Source organism: Pelodiscus sinensis, chromosome 32 (genome assembly GCF_052426305.1).
Source record: "Pelodiscus sinensis isolate ZL-2025 chromosome 32, ASM5242630v1, whole genome shotgun sequence".
NCBI lineage: Eukaryota > Metazoa > Chordata > Testudines > Trionychidae > Pelodiscus > Pelodiscus sinensis.
Genome location: NC_143083.1, coordinates 1,686,268 through 1,701,819, shown reverse-complemented (window position 1 = coordinate 1,701,819; position 15,552 = coordinate 1,686,268). Strand labels below are relative to the sequence as shown.

At 66.4% G+C, this 15,552-nt stretch overlaps 1 protein-coding gene across 4 annotated transcripts in view; it reads left to right on the top strand.

Moving 5' to 3' along the window:
* Positions 1-14,940, top strand: part of TJP3 (tight junction protein 3) — a 59,494-nt gene extending 44,554 nt beyond the window's left edge. For all 4 annotated transcript variants that reach the window (XM_089774942.1, XM_075903310.2, XM_089774943.1 and 1 more), the window contains 14 exons: positions 185-347; positions 2,891-2,981; positions 4,143-4,204; positions 4,695-4,764; positions 5,087-5,243; positions 6,099-6,207; positions 7,394-7,613; positions 8,483-8,679; positions 9,330-9,425; positions 11,275-11,345; positions 11,671-11,982; positions 12,968-13,207; positions 13,516-13,568; positions 14,394-14,940. In XM_089774942.1, the coding sequence (XP_089631068.1) occupies positions 185-347; positions 2,891-2,981; positions 4,143-4,204; positions 4,695-4,764; positions 5,087-5,243; positions 6,099-6,207; positions 7,394-7,613; positions 8,483-8,679; positions 9,330-9,425; positions 11,275-11,345; positions 11,671-11,982; positions 12,968-13,207; positions 13,516-13,568; positions 14,394-14,496 (1,944 nt within the window). In that variant the 3' untranslated portion in view covers positions 14,497-14,940. The remainder of the gene's footprint in view (positions 1-184; positions 348-2,890; positions 2,982-4,142; positions 4,205-4,694; positions 4,765-5,086; positions 5,244-6,098; positions 6,208-7,393; positions 7,614-8,482; positions 8,680-9,329; positions 9,426-11,274; positions 11,346-11,670; positions 11,983-12,967; positions 13,208-13,515; positions 13,569-14,393) is intronic.
* Positions 14,941-15,552: the final 612 nt, after the last annotated feature.

Below are 15,552 nucleotides of genomic sequence, written 5' to 3'. Positions count from 1 at the left end.
CACTGCCGAGTCTGGGTCTCCAGGCTCACCGCTGGTGCCAGGGGATCTGGGCTCACTCTGGGCTATGGCTCCGCTTGCGCTACCCAGCTATGCCCAGCCCCAGGGAAGGCTGCTGCTGCCCCCTGAGCGCGGTGCTGGGGAGGCAGCTCTGTAACCCTCCGCCCCTCTCTGCCCCTCTGGCTAGATTAATGGCATCGCCAGCGAGAACATGTCTCTGGCTGACACCCGCCGGCTGATTGAAAGGTCAGAGGGGTCGCTGAGGCTGCTTGTGTTCCGGGACAACCGGCAGTTCCTGGTCAGCATCCCACAAGTGGTGGACAGCGACAGTGCCAGCTCCCGGCTGGACGGTGAGTGGAGTCCCGAGGGCCCGGAGAGCCTGGGGGCAGGGACACCCGTGCTCTGTGCCTGGCCGGGGTACAGGCAGCTTGGCAGTGCCACACTCGATACTGGGGAGGGGAAGGACACACCGGGACAGCAGCGAGTGTCTGAATCCCAAGGCCGTGGTGCTCACCATTTGGAAGGTCGTTGGACTCTGCAGGGTAATTACTGTTTGGGAGCCTGTGCAAAAGGGCAGGGATCCGGGCAGAGTCCCCCGCGACCGGCCTGCTCAGCGTGCTTGGTGCCCGCAGGTCCAGGCCATTCTGCGGCTAGGGCTGGCTTCCGGCCAGGCATGCTCCTTGAGTGGTGGCTGCTGAGCTGGCCGAGAAGCAAGGTGCCGGCAGCCTTCTCGGTGTGCAGGGCAGCCGGCAGCGGCAACCTCGCAGGTGTTCTCAGGCGGAAGGCAGGGCGTGGGCGAGGGTTGCCAGGCATTCGGGGTTTGACTGGAATGCCCAGGTCTAAAGGGACCTGGCAGCTCCAATCGGCAGTGCCGACCGGGCTGATGAGTCTGGTTGGGGGTGCGGGGGACACCTGTGGCTAAGGCCGGCTCCCCACCTGTCTGGGCTCCCAAAGCAGCCACCAGGTCCCTGCTGCCCAGGTCCCTACGCACCAGAAAGCTCCATCCACACGCTACTCCTGGCTGCAGGCACCGTCCGCACTGCCCCCCTGCCAACAGGAGCTGTGGAGCTGGCACTCTGTGTGCCGGGGGCGTGAGGGCAGCCCATGATGGAGCCTTCCTGTGCTTAGGGGCCACAGGGACCTAGTGGCCACTTCCTGGGAGCCGTGGTAAGCTCTGCTGGGCTCTGCAGACCCACACTGCTTTGCCCCAGCCTAGAGCCCCCTCCACACTCCTGCCATGGCTGAGTGGGGGAGAGCAAGCGATGGAGAGGGGCAGGATGGAGCAAGCAGGGGGCGGGGTCTCAAGAAGGGGTGGGGCCTTGGAGAAAGGGTGACGCGAGAGTATTTGACTTTGTGAGATGAGAAAGTCGGCAGCCCTCGCGTGGACTCGAGTACTTGGTCTGTGGCTTCTCTGCTGCTCTCTCATGTAAGGGTGCTAAGAGGCAGGTAATTGACTAATCGTGTTCTCAACACAATTTGAATCGACTAGATGATGAGTCGATAAGGGGCCCTGCTGCGAATCTGTAGTTTAAATGTAGTATGAGCTGCGTAAGCAGGCACCCCGGCTCCTACATTTAAACTGCAAAGCTGCAGCAGGGGTAAGTCCGGGACCTGGCATGATCTGGGACTGCACAGTCCTGCCTCTCGCCGGGTCCTGAACCACTGCTCCTCTGCTTCCCCTACCTCCATGGTCACCAACAGGTTGATCACGATCGACTGGTCGATCGCGAGGCCTCGACCAGTCGATCGCGAGGCGTCCTGTCCACCCCGCCCCCATTTCCCTCCCACCCCTGAGAAGCCCCACTACCTACCTCAAGTAAAAATGGAGGTAGTGTCGGCTTCCCGGGATGGACAGAAGTCCTGCAGCTTAGCGCCATTTCCAGCGATTCCGGAAGTGCGCTAGCTGCTCTGCTGGGTGTACTGCGGGAGGGAGCATCGGCTCCCTGCACCGCACAGGAGGGGTGAGTCAGCCCCGGGGGAGGCACGTGCGGGGCTTCCCTGCACCTTGGGGGGAGGGGATCAGTCCCAGGGCAGGCACACACATGGTTTCCCTGCACTACGGGGGCAGGGGGAGAGTCGGGCCCGGAGGGGAGACGCACTGGCTTCCCTCGGGGAGGAATCCTGGGAGGAGGCAGATGCAGGGGATTCTCTGCCTCCACTGGCACCCCACTTCCCAGCCATCGCTCCCCGGCCTCCACTCCCCAGCCACAGAACTCTGTCCCCACTCCTGTCTCCACTCCCCGAACGCTATCCCCACTCTCCTGTCCCCAGCCACAGAACTCTGTCCCTATTCCCGTCCCCATTCCCCGAACTCTGTCCCCACAAAATGTATAATTCTAAATGCTTCATTTTAGATTTAAATAGCATGAATAAAAACCAGACCATTCATTTCATAACTATAAACACGTGATTTTAATTTTATGAATCGCATAATTTAAAAATAAACTGTTTATCAGAGTGTGTAAGTAAGGGCTGGGGATAGCAAGTGATGGACAGGAGGGCGGGGCTTCAAGGAAGGGGCGGGGCAGTAGATCTTTGCCAGTTCTGAGATTTAAAAAGTGATCTTGGGTGTAGAAAAGTTGGAGACCACTGCCCTACCTGCTTCCCCCCCTCCCAGCACTGGCTTCTGTTACCCCCGCCCTGCTGCAGCTGATACAAAGGCAGCGGGGTGGGGGGGAGCGAGTTGACTCCCCGATAAGCCTCCTCGACTACTCACTTGCATCCCTACCTCACTGTACCAGACCGCAGGCGTCCCAGTCCTTCCCCACACCCCGATCACCTCTAGAGCTGAGGAGGGAATTGAACCTCTGCCGGGGGGGTGTGGCTCTGGTGTGCTGGCAGCTACTGCGCTGACTTCTCTTCCTCTTCCCCCTCTCCCACCTTTGTGCTCCAGACATCTCCGACATCGGCTCTGAGCAGTCCCACCCGCCCTCTGCACGGAGCAGCCAGCCGGCCCCAGAGGCCACCAGGACAAACTCGCTCTCGTAAGGCTCGTTTCTTCCTCCTCTCCTCCTCCCCGCCCCCGCTTTGAGTTCTCGGACCCTCACTCTGCTGGGCCGGGCCGAGGGCTGCTCCCCTTTGCCCCTGCCATGCTCCCCGGCAGCCAGCTTGTCCTGAGCCAGTCCAAGCCCTCAGGCCGGGGTGCGGATTGATGGCTGCAGCCACCAAGATGAGCAGCACCTGCCCCCCAGCCCCCTCCTCTGGCGGCCTGCGAGGCCTCACAGCGCCCCAAGCCGGCGCTGGCTGGCTCCGCTAGTAGGTCCTGTGGAACTGGGCACCAAGTTTAGTTTAGGCGACCTCCCTGTCTCTGACCCGCTGCCAGGCCTCCCCCGCCTTGTGAGGACAAGCTGGTTCTCTTGGCTCCAGCGAGAGCCCGGACAGAGCTCCCAGTGTGAGCGTGGGGAGCCCGGGGCCGGGGCCGGCAGGGGAGCCCCGTACAGCCCAAGGGATGGAAGTGCTGCTTGCCAGCTGCTGTTCTCCCCTGCCAGGGCAGCCCCCGCCCTCAAGGCCTCGGTAGCTGGGGGAGGGAGTGAGCTAAGGGCTCCTCGGTGGAGCAGGCGGCAGGTGGAGCCCAGGTGGGCTCGGAGCGGAGCGAGGCAGGCGGTGGCGCTCAGGGAGAGAAGGTCCTGCCAGGGGGGCAGGGGACTGGACTCGACGGCCTCTCGAGGTCCCTTCCAGTCCTAGTGTCTATGCTTCTAAGGCTCCTCCCTCCCTGATCCAGTAGGTCTGTGGCTTGTCAGGGAGGGGTGGGGTGCTGTGAGCCATGGGAGCTCTCCCCATGCAGAGCCCAGCCAGGCCCAGAGAACAGCCCCTGAGGGTGCTGGCTGCCAGGCGAGGGGGCTGCCTGCTGCTGGAAGGAGCAGGGAGCGTCTCTGCAGAGCCCAGACGCTGGGGCCTAACCGGCTGCCAGCAGCCCCCCCTCTGGCGGGTAGCACCGCCGCGTGCCCACCCCACACCCCTGCGTGCCTGCAGCCGTGCGAAGGGGAGCTCCCGCAGCAGGGCCACAGTGGCCAGCCTGGCGAATGCTCGCCCGGCCAGGGCCTGCCTGCGGGAAGGGGGATGGGAAATGGGCCCTAGGGCCCCTTCCCCTCCCCCACGTGTGGAGCAGCAGCTGCCCTGCTAAGCTCCCGTCATCTCTGCCCTAGGGAGGGGAGACGGCCCAGCAGGGAGGCGCTGGACACGATTCAGAACGATGCTCCAGTCCCAGGTGAGTCCCGGCGGCTGGGTCTCCGAGTCCCCCCTGCCCAGCCGGTGAGCGACGGCCTGGAGGGGCTGGGCTGGGGAATCCATCCTGTTCCCGGCGCTTGGGCGTATTCGTGCCAGGACACCCGCCGGGGAGGAAGCTGCGGTCCCCAGGCTGAGGGGCCCCGAAGCGCCATCTTCCCCACTCGTCTCCAGAGGCGGGCGGCAGGGCTGAAGAAGCCTGGTGGGATGGGTCTCCTGCTGCTTTCTGTGCTGCCCGTGTTGTGTGAGAGGCAGAGGTGGGCCTCCGAGGCTGCCAGCACGGACGTCCTGTGCGCGAGGCCAGGCTGATAACTGGCTCTCAGCAGCCACCACTGGCCGAGCTCCCAGCATGCTGTGCTCCGCTGTCCCACGTCCGGGTGTGCGTCTCCCCCGGGGCATCCTTGGCTCTCCCAAGCCCGGGGTGCGCTAAGCAGGCTGCACTGCTCCACTTCACCCTGCCTCTGCCATTTCAGATCCCTCGGAGCCTGCTGAGAACAGCGTCTCCTACAGCCCCCCGGCAGCCAGAGCCGGCGAGGAGGATGGGTAAGCCGGGGGGCGGGGGGAACAGACCCCTCTCCTGAGCTCTCCTTGCTGGCTGGGGGAGGGAGCCGAGCTGAGCGCGCGGCGCTGGGCGGACAGAATGGTCCTGAGTCACAGCGGGGGGAGAAGCCTCCCACGGTGGGCTGGCAGGGGGAGGGATGATGGGAATAGCTGGGCAGGCCAAGTGGGGGCCCTTGATGGGGCAGGAGGAGCCCAGGGTGTCCCGGCTCTGGTGTGTGGCGGTGAAGCGCCCGTGCTGGCCGTGGGGAGCTGCTGGAACCCGTCTGCTGTGCCGGCCGCGCTGACTCAGCTTTCCCGCTCGCAGGTACAGCCCAGACGCCAAGATCGTGCGCTTTGTGAAGGCCAAGAGCATCGGGCTGCGGCTGGCTGGCGGCAATGACGTGGGCATCTTTGTGGCAGGGGTGCAGGAGGGGAGCCCCGCAGCCGGCCAGGGCATCAGAGAGGGGGACCAGGTTCTGCAGGTACCCATGGCAAACGGGGGCAGGGGAGGGAGAGCGTGGCTGCGTCACTGACCCTGGCTGGGCGTCCTTGTCCAGTGGGGGCGGCAGGGACCTCACCCCCTGCCTCCATGGAAGTACCAGGGGCCCCAAATCCCACGGTTTGTTTCTGGGCTGGGACTCCGGAGCGCTTGCCCCCTCCGCCAAGAGGCTCCGTCCCAGGTGGAGCCTCCACAGACGGTGAGTCAGGATCGACCCTGCAGCCAGCCCCTCTTGTGGGAAGCTAATCCCGGGAGAGCATTGGCCAGGCTCCTCACACCCCCTAGGCCAGCCTGCAGCCTGCCTGGGCCGCCAGCCCGTTCCTCTGGCCAGGCTGGGCAGGAGCTGTCCGGCCCTGCATTGCCACTGTGCATGTTTGAATTCCTGGCCCGTGTCTGGGCTTGTCCCCGAGGCCTTCGGCGTCCCTCCCCCCTCTCCGTGAAGCATCCCTGTGTGGCAGCCGCCATCGTGGCTGGCAGCCCGTGGCTTGAACCAGGAGCTCCCAGAGCTCCAAACACGAGCAGCTCCAGCTGGAGCCATAGAGCGAGGGGCACCTGGAACACCGGGCTGCACGGGCTCCTCTAGCCCCTTCCAGGCCCGTCCCTCCTTAGGCCTCTGAGCCCCTCGTGCAGTCAGGGTACAATGGGGAGCCTGGGTAGGTCAAGGAGCTGGGCTTGGCCCCCAGGCTCCAGGCCCTGGCTCTCCCATCACCCGGCCCTACCTGGAGCACTGCACAATGGCCTCGTTGCCCTCCCTGCGCAGGGCCTTGCCCTTGGCCTGGGCTGCTCCCGCCCAGGGCCGATGGGGACGCCGGCGCTAAGGCGCTTCCCTCTCTGGCAGGTGAACGAGACCAGCTTCCAGAGCCTGACCCGAGAGGAGGCCGCGCAGTACCTGCTGTCCCTGCCGCCGGGCGACGAGGTGGTTCTGCTGACCCAGAGCAAGCAGGACAGTAAGTGGCCTGCTGGCCTCCAGCCTGCGACTAGGGCTGCACGTTGAGCTCCTGTTCCAGGCGCTGGCGGAGGTGCACTCCCCCTCCCTTGGGAGCCAGCTCGGCCCACGTGCGTTTCCTTTTCCCCTGGGAGGCTGGGCAAGAGACGAGACCAGCCAGGGACTTCCCGGACCGAGAGCCTGTGATGCCAGCTGTGCTGGACAGGCCCAGGCACGTCTCTGTTGGCCTGAGCGCAGGGTGTGGAGAGTTAACCCCCAGAGAAACCCTCCGATGCCTTCGTGCCGGGGCTACATCTGTGCCGCCCTCGGGGTACCTGGCGGCCCCAGGATCCTGCAGGGCTGGCACCGGCATGAGACCAGGACAGCCCTGGGCGGGAAGGCAGGCTCGTGTAGGTACATGGCTGGGAGACCCAAAGGAAAGCCGCCTGCTGTCTTGGCTTGGACCAGGCCTGCTCGAGGGGTCCTGCACCTTTTCGGGGCGGAGTTCCCCCGGCGCTGACTGGGAACTGAGCCATCTTCTGCTTTGACCGCCCGCTCGCTTTTGTCTTCTGTGTTGTGGTTGCTGCCTTGCACGCTCCTGCCCCGGCTTCATTCCTGGCTGGGGAGGAGGGGTGGGGTGTCTGGCCTGGCTCTGCCCGTCTCGCGGGATCCTCCTGTTTGGGAGCCACGCTGCAGGAACTCCGATCGGAGGGTCCGTGTCCTTTGCTGTCCCCATGTTAGGGGGACGTTGGTGCCGCCCGTCCAGTCTCTCCAGCTTGCGAGTGGGCGCTAGGTTTATTGCCTCTTGGAAGCTGCTCAGGGATGGCCCCAAACCTACCCACACAAGCGGCATCTCCCTGGGTCTCTCGGGGACTGTCTGCCCTGCAGGGCGCGCCAGGGCAAGGGCCTCTCACAGTCTCTGTCCCCAGCCCGTTTCCCCTGCAGTGCTGCTGGGGCCCTTCCTGGCCACTGCCCTGGAGAAATCTCCCCAGCCCAGGGGATGCTGTTAAATTCGCTGCCACACGCTGCCCTGGAGGGAGCTGCTGGTCGGGGTGAAACGAGCCCTGCGCACAGCGAGTGTCGGGCAGGGGTTGAGCCCTGGGCAGTGACAGGTGCTGCGCACGGAGCCGACTCTTCCCTGTGCTGCCCCCAAAGCTCCCTTCGCCGGGGCTGCCTTGCCCTGACGGGCCCTGCCTTGACTCGCCCAGTCTACAGGAAGATGCTCAAGTCCAACGTGGGGGACTCGTTCCACATCCGCACGCACTTTGACTTCGAGAAGGATGCTCCCTCTGGGCTGAGCTTCACGCGGGGCGAGGTCTTCCACGTGCTGGACACCATGTACCGCGGCAAGCTGGGCAGCTGGCTGGCTGTGCGCGTGGGCAGAGACATGCAGGAACTGGACAAGGGAATCATCCCCAACAAGAGCAGGTACCAGGCTGCGGGGACAGGGCCTTGGCATTGGCGAAGGGGGGTGGAGCTGTGGGGGGACGTCCCCCAGCGTTGCTTGCAATAACCTCTCCACCCCCAGACACCTGCCGCAGAGCAAGCCCTCGGGGTCCTGACTTGGCGCCTGTGACGCTCCTATGACAGCCAGGGCCTGGGCGGGTGGCTGCTAGGGGACTGAGATCCTGCCAGCCCCGCATATGCTGGCATCCCACGCCCATGCCAGCCTCCTACCCGACCATGGAGGGCGGCCCAGGCTTCTGTGGGGCAGAGAGAGGAACGTCCTGGATGGCCTCGCCGGAGGAAGCCTGGTCCAGCGGAAGCTCTGGGCAATGCCAGAGTGGCCATGTGTCCGAGGCCAAGTCTTGATCTGGTTCTGCCTCAGTTTACCATCTGTGAAATGGGGACAATGGTTTTGTCCTGGGAGGCAGTGGGGGCTGTTTACAAGGCAGCCTGTAGCCCTAGGGGCTGTGGCACAGCAGCCTCCTGCCACGCCTATCAGGCTAGACAGGGCTGGGCCACTGCTCAGGAAGGGAAGTGGGAGCTGGTCATGTCGAAGCAGAAATCCAGTGACCCAGGCCATGTGCCCTGCAAGGAACTGCTCCCTAGTTCTCACTGCACGGCTCCTGGGGCGCTCCATGTCCTGCCGCTTCCTGCTGGCAAAGGGGGCACCGAGGGAGGAGGCGAGTTGGTGTCGGCCTGGGAGGGCTCCCACGTCCTTGATGCCCGGTGCTGGAAACGCGTGTCAGTACCGGACCCTGATCTGGGCTGGCCGGACCAGGGAGGCGGGAGGTCCCGGGGCATCCGGAGAGGCCTTGAGGCTCTCCGTGCTGATGCTGCCTCCTCCCGTGCAGGGCTGAGCAGATCGCCAGCTTGGAGTCCGTGTTGAAGGCCACCTCTGTCGCCAGCTCCTCCGGGGCCCGGGCCGAGTTCTGGAAGCTGCGGGGCCTGCGGGGGGCCAAGAAGACGCTGCGGAAGAGCCGCGAGGACCTGTCGGCTCTCACCAAGCAAGGCCACTATCCACCCTACGAGTGGGTGGTGCTGCGGGAAGGTGGGCAGGCGGTGCTGGGGGAGGGAGCTGCTGGCCTGGCGGGCCCTGCACGTCCGTCCTGCTGAGCTGGGCTCTCCCAGGGACGTGTTGCCCCCGGCCCGGCCTGGCCAGCGGCTTTGCACACCGGCTCTCTGCTCAGGGATTCCCTGCCTGGACGTGGCCTTGGGGCAGCTTCTCCCCAGACCTGACTCTTTGCAAGGGGCTGTGGGTGTCTCCCTGGGAGCTGCCTGCCCTCGGCCAGACAAACCGCACTCCCTGTGGGGCCGGAAGCTTCCTCCGAAGCCAGGCCGGGCTGCCGGGGGTGAGGCTGCTGCTCTGCCCTGGCTGACCTCCGGCATTCCCGAGTCAGCCCTGCCAGCCCCCCGTGGGCCGGCTCGAGCTGCCACAGGCCGTGTGGAAGCAGCAGTGGTGGGAGCAGGCGGGCTGTAGCCCTGATCCTGCAGGCTGGCCAGGGTGCCGCGGCAGCGGCTAATGCTCAGAGGCTGGGCAGGCTGAGGCCGCTGACCTGGTCCTGTCGCTCCCAGCCATTCCCTGGGCCCGTCCCCACCCAGCCTGGGCGCAGAGTGCCCCGCGTGTTACAGGTCAGACGGCGGGGGGCCCGGTCGGCCCCGCTCTGCCCGGCTCACTGGGCTCCCCTCTGCTCCCTGCAGCCAGCTTCAGGCGGCCAGTCGTGATCCTGGGGCCCATCTCTGACATCGCCATGGAGAAGCTGAGCACCGAGCTGCCTGATCAGTTTGAAATGGCCCGTAAGTGCAGCTGGGAGTGTCTGAGGGGCTGGCCTGGGACTGCAAGGCTCCCTGGGGGCCAGGTTATGGGGAGCTCTAGGCAGGACCCGCCTGCCCTGCTGATGCAGGCGCTCGGCTGCCAGACAGGCTAGTGCCAGGAGCCTTCTACAGGCCCGGGGCCCGTTCAGGGGTTGGGCCCTGATCCCGCTTGCTTCCTGGCCCTTGGCTTCCACGTTCCCCATGCAGTGTCCGCCTCTCCCTTCGGCGCCCACAGCCCGGCTGCTCTGCAGCGTCATCTGCCCAGGTCTGTGAGCTAGACGGGCCTGGGCTTCCTCTGCCGCTAGTCCTCGCATGCCCCGGCTGTGCCCTGTGCGCTCCCCCGGCCGGTCCTCGCACGCCCCGGCTGTGCCCTGTGCGCTCCCCTGGCCGGTCCTCGCACGCCCTGCCTGTGCCCTGTGCGCTTCCCTGGCCGGTCCTCGCACGCCCCGCCTGTGCCGTGTGTGCTCCCCTGGCCGGTCCTCGCACGCCCCGGCTGTGCCCTGTGTGCTCCCCCGTCTCCTGGCCGGTCCTCGCACGCCCCGGCTGTGCCCTGTGTGCTCCCCTGGCCGGTCCTTGCACGCCCCGGCTGTGCCCTGTGTGCTCCCCTGGCCGGTCCTCGCATGCCCCGGCTGTGCCCTGTGTGCTCCCCCGTCTCCTGGCCGGTCCTCGCACGCCCCGGCTGTGCCCTGTGTGCTCCCCTGGCCGGTCCTCGCACGCCCCGGCTGTGCCCTGTGTGCTCCCCCGTCTCCTGGCCGGTCCTCGCACGCCCCGGCTGTGCCCTGTGTGCTCCCCTGGCCGGTCCTTGCACGCCCCGGCTGTGCCCTGTGTGCTCCCCTGGCCGGTCCTCGCACGCCCCGGCTGTGCCCTGTGTGCTCCCCCGGCCGGTCCTCGCACGCCCCGGCTGTGCCCTGTGTGCTCCCCCGGCCGGTCCTCGCACGCCCCGGCTGTGCCCTGTGTGCTCCCCTGGCCGGTCCTCGCACGCCCCGGCTGTGCCCTGTGAGCTCCCCTGGCCGGTCCTCGCACGCCCCGGCTGTGCCCTGTGCGCTCCCCTGGCCGGTCCTCGCACGCCCCGGCTGTGCCCTGTGCGCTCCCCTGGCCGGTCCTCGCACGCCCCGGCTGTGCCCTGTGCGCTCCCCCGGCCGGTCCTCGCACGCCCCGGCTGTGCCCTGTGTGCTCCCCCATCCCCTGGCTGGTCCTCGCACGCCCTGGCTGTGCCCTGTGTGCTCCCCTGGCCGGTCCTCGCACGCCCCGGCTGTGTCCTGTGTGCTCCCCTGGCTGGTCCTCGCACGCCCCGGCTGTGCCCTGTGTGCTCCCCTGGCCGGTCCTCGCACGCCCCGGCTGTGCCCTGTGTGCTCCCCCGTCTCCTGGCCGGTCCTCGCATGCCCCGGCTGTGCCCTGTGTGCTCCCCTGGCCGGTCCTTGCACGCCCCGGCTGTGCCCTGTGTGCTCCTCTGGCCGGTCCTCGCACGCCCCGGCTGTGCCCTGTGTGCTCCCCTGGCCGGTCCTCGCACGCCCCGGCTGTGCCCTGTGTGCTCCCCTGGCCGGTCCTCGCACGCCCCGGCTGTGCCCTGTGTGCTCCCCTGGCCGGTCCTCGCACGCCCCGGCTGTGCCCTGTGCCACTCCCTCCAGTCCTTGCGCACGCACACTGCCCCTCACCCAGCACAGCTGTGTCCTGGGGCCCGCTGGGCTCTCCTCTGCCCTGCAGCAGCCGTGCTAGTTCTCACCACACACACAGCTGGGCTGAGGGCTCGGGAGCTCTCCTGACAGCCCAGCTGGGCCAGGAACACTCAGGGAGCATCAGTGGCTTGTGCCACGTTGTGCTTGTTCCCCAGAGAGCGTGCCCCGTGACGGGGGGTCGGCCAAGGTCATTAAACTGGACTCAGTGCGGCAGATCGCTGAGAAGGTGAGTCCCTGCCCCCCCCTTCCCCTCCCCCACACCAAGCCTCTTCTGGCCAGGCCTCAGAGCCCTGCGCTCCTGGGTCTTGCCTGAGTGCGGAGCTAGGAACTAACACCGGTGCCTGGGCTCCTGGGTCGGGCACAGCCCTCAAGGGGCTTTCCGCATCTGCCTGCTGCTCCGGAAGTGGGAGTGGGCGAGGCGGCCGGCGGGGTCCCCTGGGGGGGTCCAGCGAGCCATATTCCAGTGGACAGCCCAGCTCCTCTTGGAGGGGACCATGGTGCAGGTTTCCCTTCCTGCCCCCAGGACCCCCCCTGCCCTCTCCTGCCCACAGGGCAAGCATGCGCTGCTGGACATCACGCCGGCGGCGGTGGAGCGGCTCAACTACGTGCAGTACTACCCGGTGGTGGTGTTCTGCGAGCCCGACAGCAGGCAGGGCATCAAAGCCATGCGCCAGTGGCTCGCCCCCAACTCCAAGAAGAGCTCCCGGCGCCTCTATGCGCAGGCCCTCAAGATGAAGAAGAATTACAGCTACCTCTTCACAGCCAGCATCAGCCTCAGCGACAGCACCAACACCTGGTACCAGAGCCTCAAGGAGATCATCCGGACCCAGCAGGCCCGGCCCATCTGGACTGCGGAGGAGCAGGTAGCCACGGGGACCCTCTCACTCCTCCAGGTGCCCCTTTAGCCCACCTGCCGAAACGTGGCACCCCCTGGGCACGGCTCTGTGCCTGCTGGCCCATAGCCCTGCCATCCTGCAGTCCCAGGGTGCTGGGAGAGGGTGGGACACAGCTCGGCTCTGCTCCCCTGGGCACGGCTCTGCCTGCTGGCCCATAGCCCTGCCATCCTGCAGTCCCAGGGTGCTGGGAGAGGGTGGGGCACGGCTCGGCTCTGCTCCCCTGGGCACGGCTCTGCCTGCTGGCCCATAGCCCTGCCATCCTGCAGTCCCAGGGTGCTGGGAGAGGGTGGGGCACGGCTCGGCTCTGCTCCCCTGGGCACGGCTCTGCCTGCTGGCCCGTAGCCCTGCCATCCTGCAGTCCCAGGGTGCTGGGAGAGGGTGGGGCACGGCTCGGCTCTGCTCCCCTGGGCACGGCTCTGCCTGCTGGCCCGTAGCCCTGCCATCCTGCAGTCCCAGGGTGCTGGGAGAGGGTGGGACACAGCTCGGCTCTGCTCCCCTGGGCACGGCTCTGCCTGCTGGCCCATAGCCCTGCCATCCTGCAGTCCCAGGGTGCTGGGAGAGGGTGGGGCACGGCTTGGCTCTGCTCCCCTGGGCACGGCTCTGCCTGCTGGCCCGTAGCCCTGCCATCCTGCAGTCCCAGGGTGCTGGGAGAGGGTGGGGCACGGCTCGGCTCTGCTCCCCTGGGCACGGCTCTGCCTGCTGGCCCATAGCCCTGCCATCCTGCAGTCCCAGGGTGCTGGGAGAGGGTGGGGCACGGCTCGGCTCTGCTCCCCTGGGCTCCTGGGGAAGGGGCAATGCCTCAAAACTGCAGGGGGGGAGCTCCCCTAGCTCCCTGCTGCTCTGAAGGGCTGGGGGAGATGGCGACCCTTTGCCAGTGCTGAGGGGCCAGTGGAAACTCCCAGCGGGTCCGACGGGGCCTCTCGCCAGGTGACCCCCATCTCTCTCGCGGCAGGTGGAAGCCTCCTCAGAGGAAGGCCTGGACCTGCTGAACCAGCAGTGCTTTGCCAGCACTGGGGACCTCACCTGTGACAGCCGCGCCAACAGCGACTACGAGGACACGGACGGCGAGGGGGGCGCCTACACGGACAATGAACTGGAGGACGACTATGGCCAGCCGGCCCTGGCCCGCTCCTCAGAGCCCGTGGAGCTGGACGAGCCCGTGGCGGAGTCTCTGGCCCACAGCTCCCCGCAGGTAGAGGGTCCGACGTTGCCCTGGCTGATGGCTTCTGGCGAGGGGGCTGGGATCTCGGCCGTGGCCGCAGATGGTGTCACTAACTCCTAGTGGGAGCCCCAGTCCCGGGGCAACTGCCCTCCCTTCTGAAAAGCTGAGGTCAGGGGGCTGGGCAGGGCAGGGGAGCCTGGAACAGAAGGGGAACCGGGGGGCAGGGAGGAGGACAGCCAGGCCTGTACTGCCGGGGTCCCCCCCAGTGCCTGGGCCCGAGTGCCCGTCTGGAGCACTCGGCTCTGCTGCCTCTAACTGCTTCCTTCCCATGCCCACAGGATGGAGACCAGCAGCCGCGGGGCCAGTGGAGACGAGATAAAAGCAGCATCAGGTACCAGCCACCTCGGCCGCCAGCGGCTGTGACGTGGGCAGCCGGCAGCGACGGGCCTGGGGGGACTGGGCACATGCCCAGAGCCTCCTTTCTGCCACAACACCGGGGCTGCTGGATGAACCTCGTCTCGTAGGGGTTAATGCGAGCCCCTGGATTCCTTTAACCCTTCCCTTCCCTTCCCTTCTGGCCCCCGCACACGCTCAGGCTGGCAACGGGAGTGTCGCCTGGGGCCAGATTTGAACCTGAATTCGCCGTGCAGTTCTTAAGCCCAGAGACCGATGCTCGCGCTGGCAGTGTCAGCCTGGAGACCTGCGGGGGTCCCGAAAGAACTAGTCCTGGAGGACAGGTCCCCCAGTGGGCGGTAGCCAGCACAGGCAGGACTGGTGCCTGCAGCCTCAGGGAACGAATCGCTTGGTTCCATTCTGTTCGTTCCCTCGGGGCACCTGGCGCCGGCCGCGGGCGGAAGACGGGACACTGGGCCGCTCTGTTCTTGTAGCTCGAAGGCTGGGCTGTGGGGGGCCTTAGCCCACCCCGTGTCTGACCCTGCAGTCAGCCTCAGCCCCAGCAAAGCGCCCTGCTGTCTTGGAAGGGGAGGGCTGGCTCCTGCCGCAGGTCTGAGGGGACACGGGGCCTGGCTCCGCACAATGTCCCAGACAGGCTGCTCCCGCGTGGCACTGGGAGGCAGGATGAGGCAGGCGCAGGGTGAACTGGGTGCTGGGAAGAGTCCTCACCAGGCCGCGGGGGCTGGGTGGGAAGGAGGGACTCTGCAGGGGTGTCCGTCCCGGTGCCCAGCCAGGGCCTGACCCAGCGTCGTGCCGCCCACAGGGAGTACGAGCACAGCGCGCTGAAGAAGAAGTTCACACAGGCCCGGGCCTACGACTCTGATGAGGACGAAGGTTACGACTGGGGCCCAGCCACGGACCTGTAGCCCCTCAAATGGGCCTCCTCCCCCTCCACGCTGCCTGCTGGAAAGAGCCTGTCATGCTGCACCGTCTCGTTGATGCCCAGGACCAGAGCGACACCCCCCAGGCCCCCATTCCTTTCTGCCCTGGGTCCAGCCCTCCGTCCCTTCTCAACGGGGGCTGGCTCGCTCCGGCACACTGAGGTACAGGGCTAGCTGGTTTTAATCTCCCTAAACCCAGGGCTGAGAGCAGCAGGCTGCTAGTGCTTGGCCTGAGCTGTTCTGGGCCCCCAGCCTCTGAACACTTCCTAGATTTTAACTCTCCTCCCCCTTGCTGGAGCCAGAGCCCAGCCAGCCCCCATCTCAGGCAAGTGCAGCTCTGCCCAGGGTGAGTCACGGGGCAGGGCTCCCTGGCTGGGGCGGTAAATAGCCCTGCCTTTGTCTGTATTAAATAAAGGGACTTTTCACTAACCCTGTGGTCTCCATGTCCTCCAGAAGGCGGTGGCCTGGGGGGGAAGATGGTGGACTGGACCCAGCCCTGTGGGCAGTGGCTTGGCTCCAGGGGTGGGGAATGAAATGCAGGGAAGAGCAACAGCCTGAGCCGCTGCTGCCCTGGCTGTGTGCGCTGCACAGGGCAGCAGCATGGCCGTGCGCCCGCCTAGCTGCAGGGAAACGGACTGGCGCGGCGGCTGAGGGCAGCCGGCCTGGCACAGCTCAGCTGGACTGCTGCAGGCTCTGCTCCTCAGCCTGCCCACGGTAGAGCTGTGCACAGGGGACTGCACCCAGCTGGGCCTAGGAGCAGCGCTTGCTACCACATGGAGCACTTAGCATTAGCAGCAGGGCTTGGCCCCAGCACGGGCAGAGAGGGGAAAGTGACCGGGAATAGTCAGCATGGATTCACAAAGGGCAAGTCGTGCCTGCCCAATCGGATTAGCTTCTAGGATGAGAACTGGCTCTCTGGACGTGGGGAAGTCAGTGGATGTGATATAACTTGACTTTAGCAAGGCTTTTGATACGATCTCCCACAATAATCTTGCCAGCAAGTTAAGGGAATGTGGATTGGATACATGGATGGTAAGATGG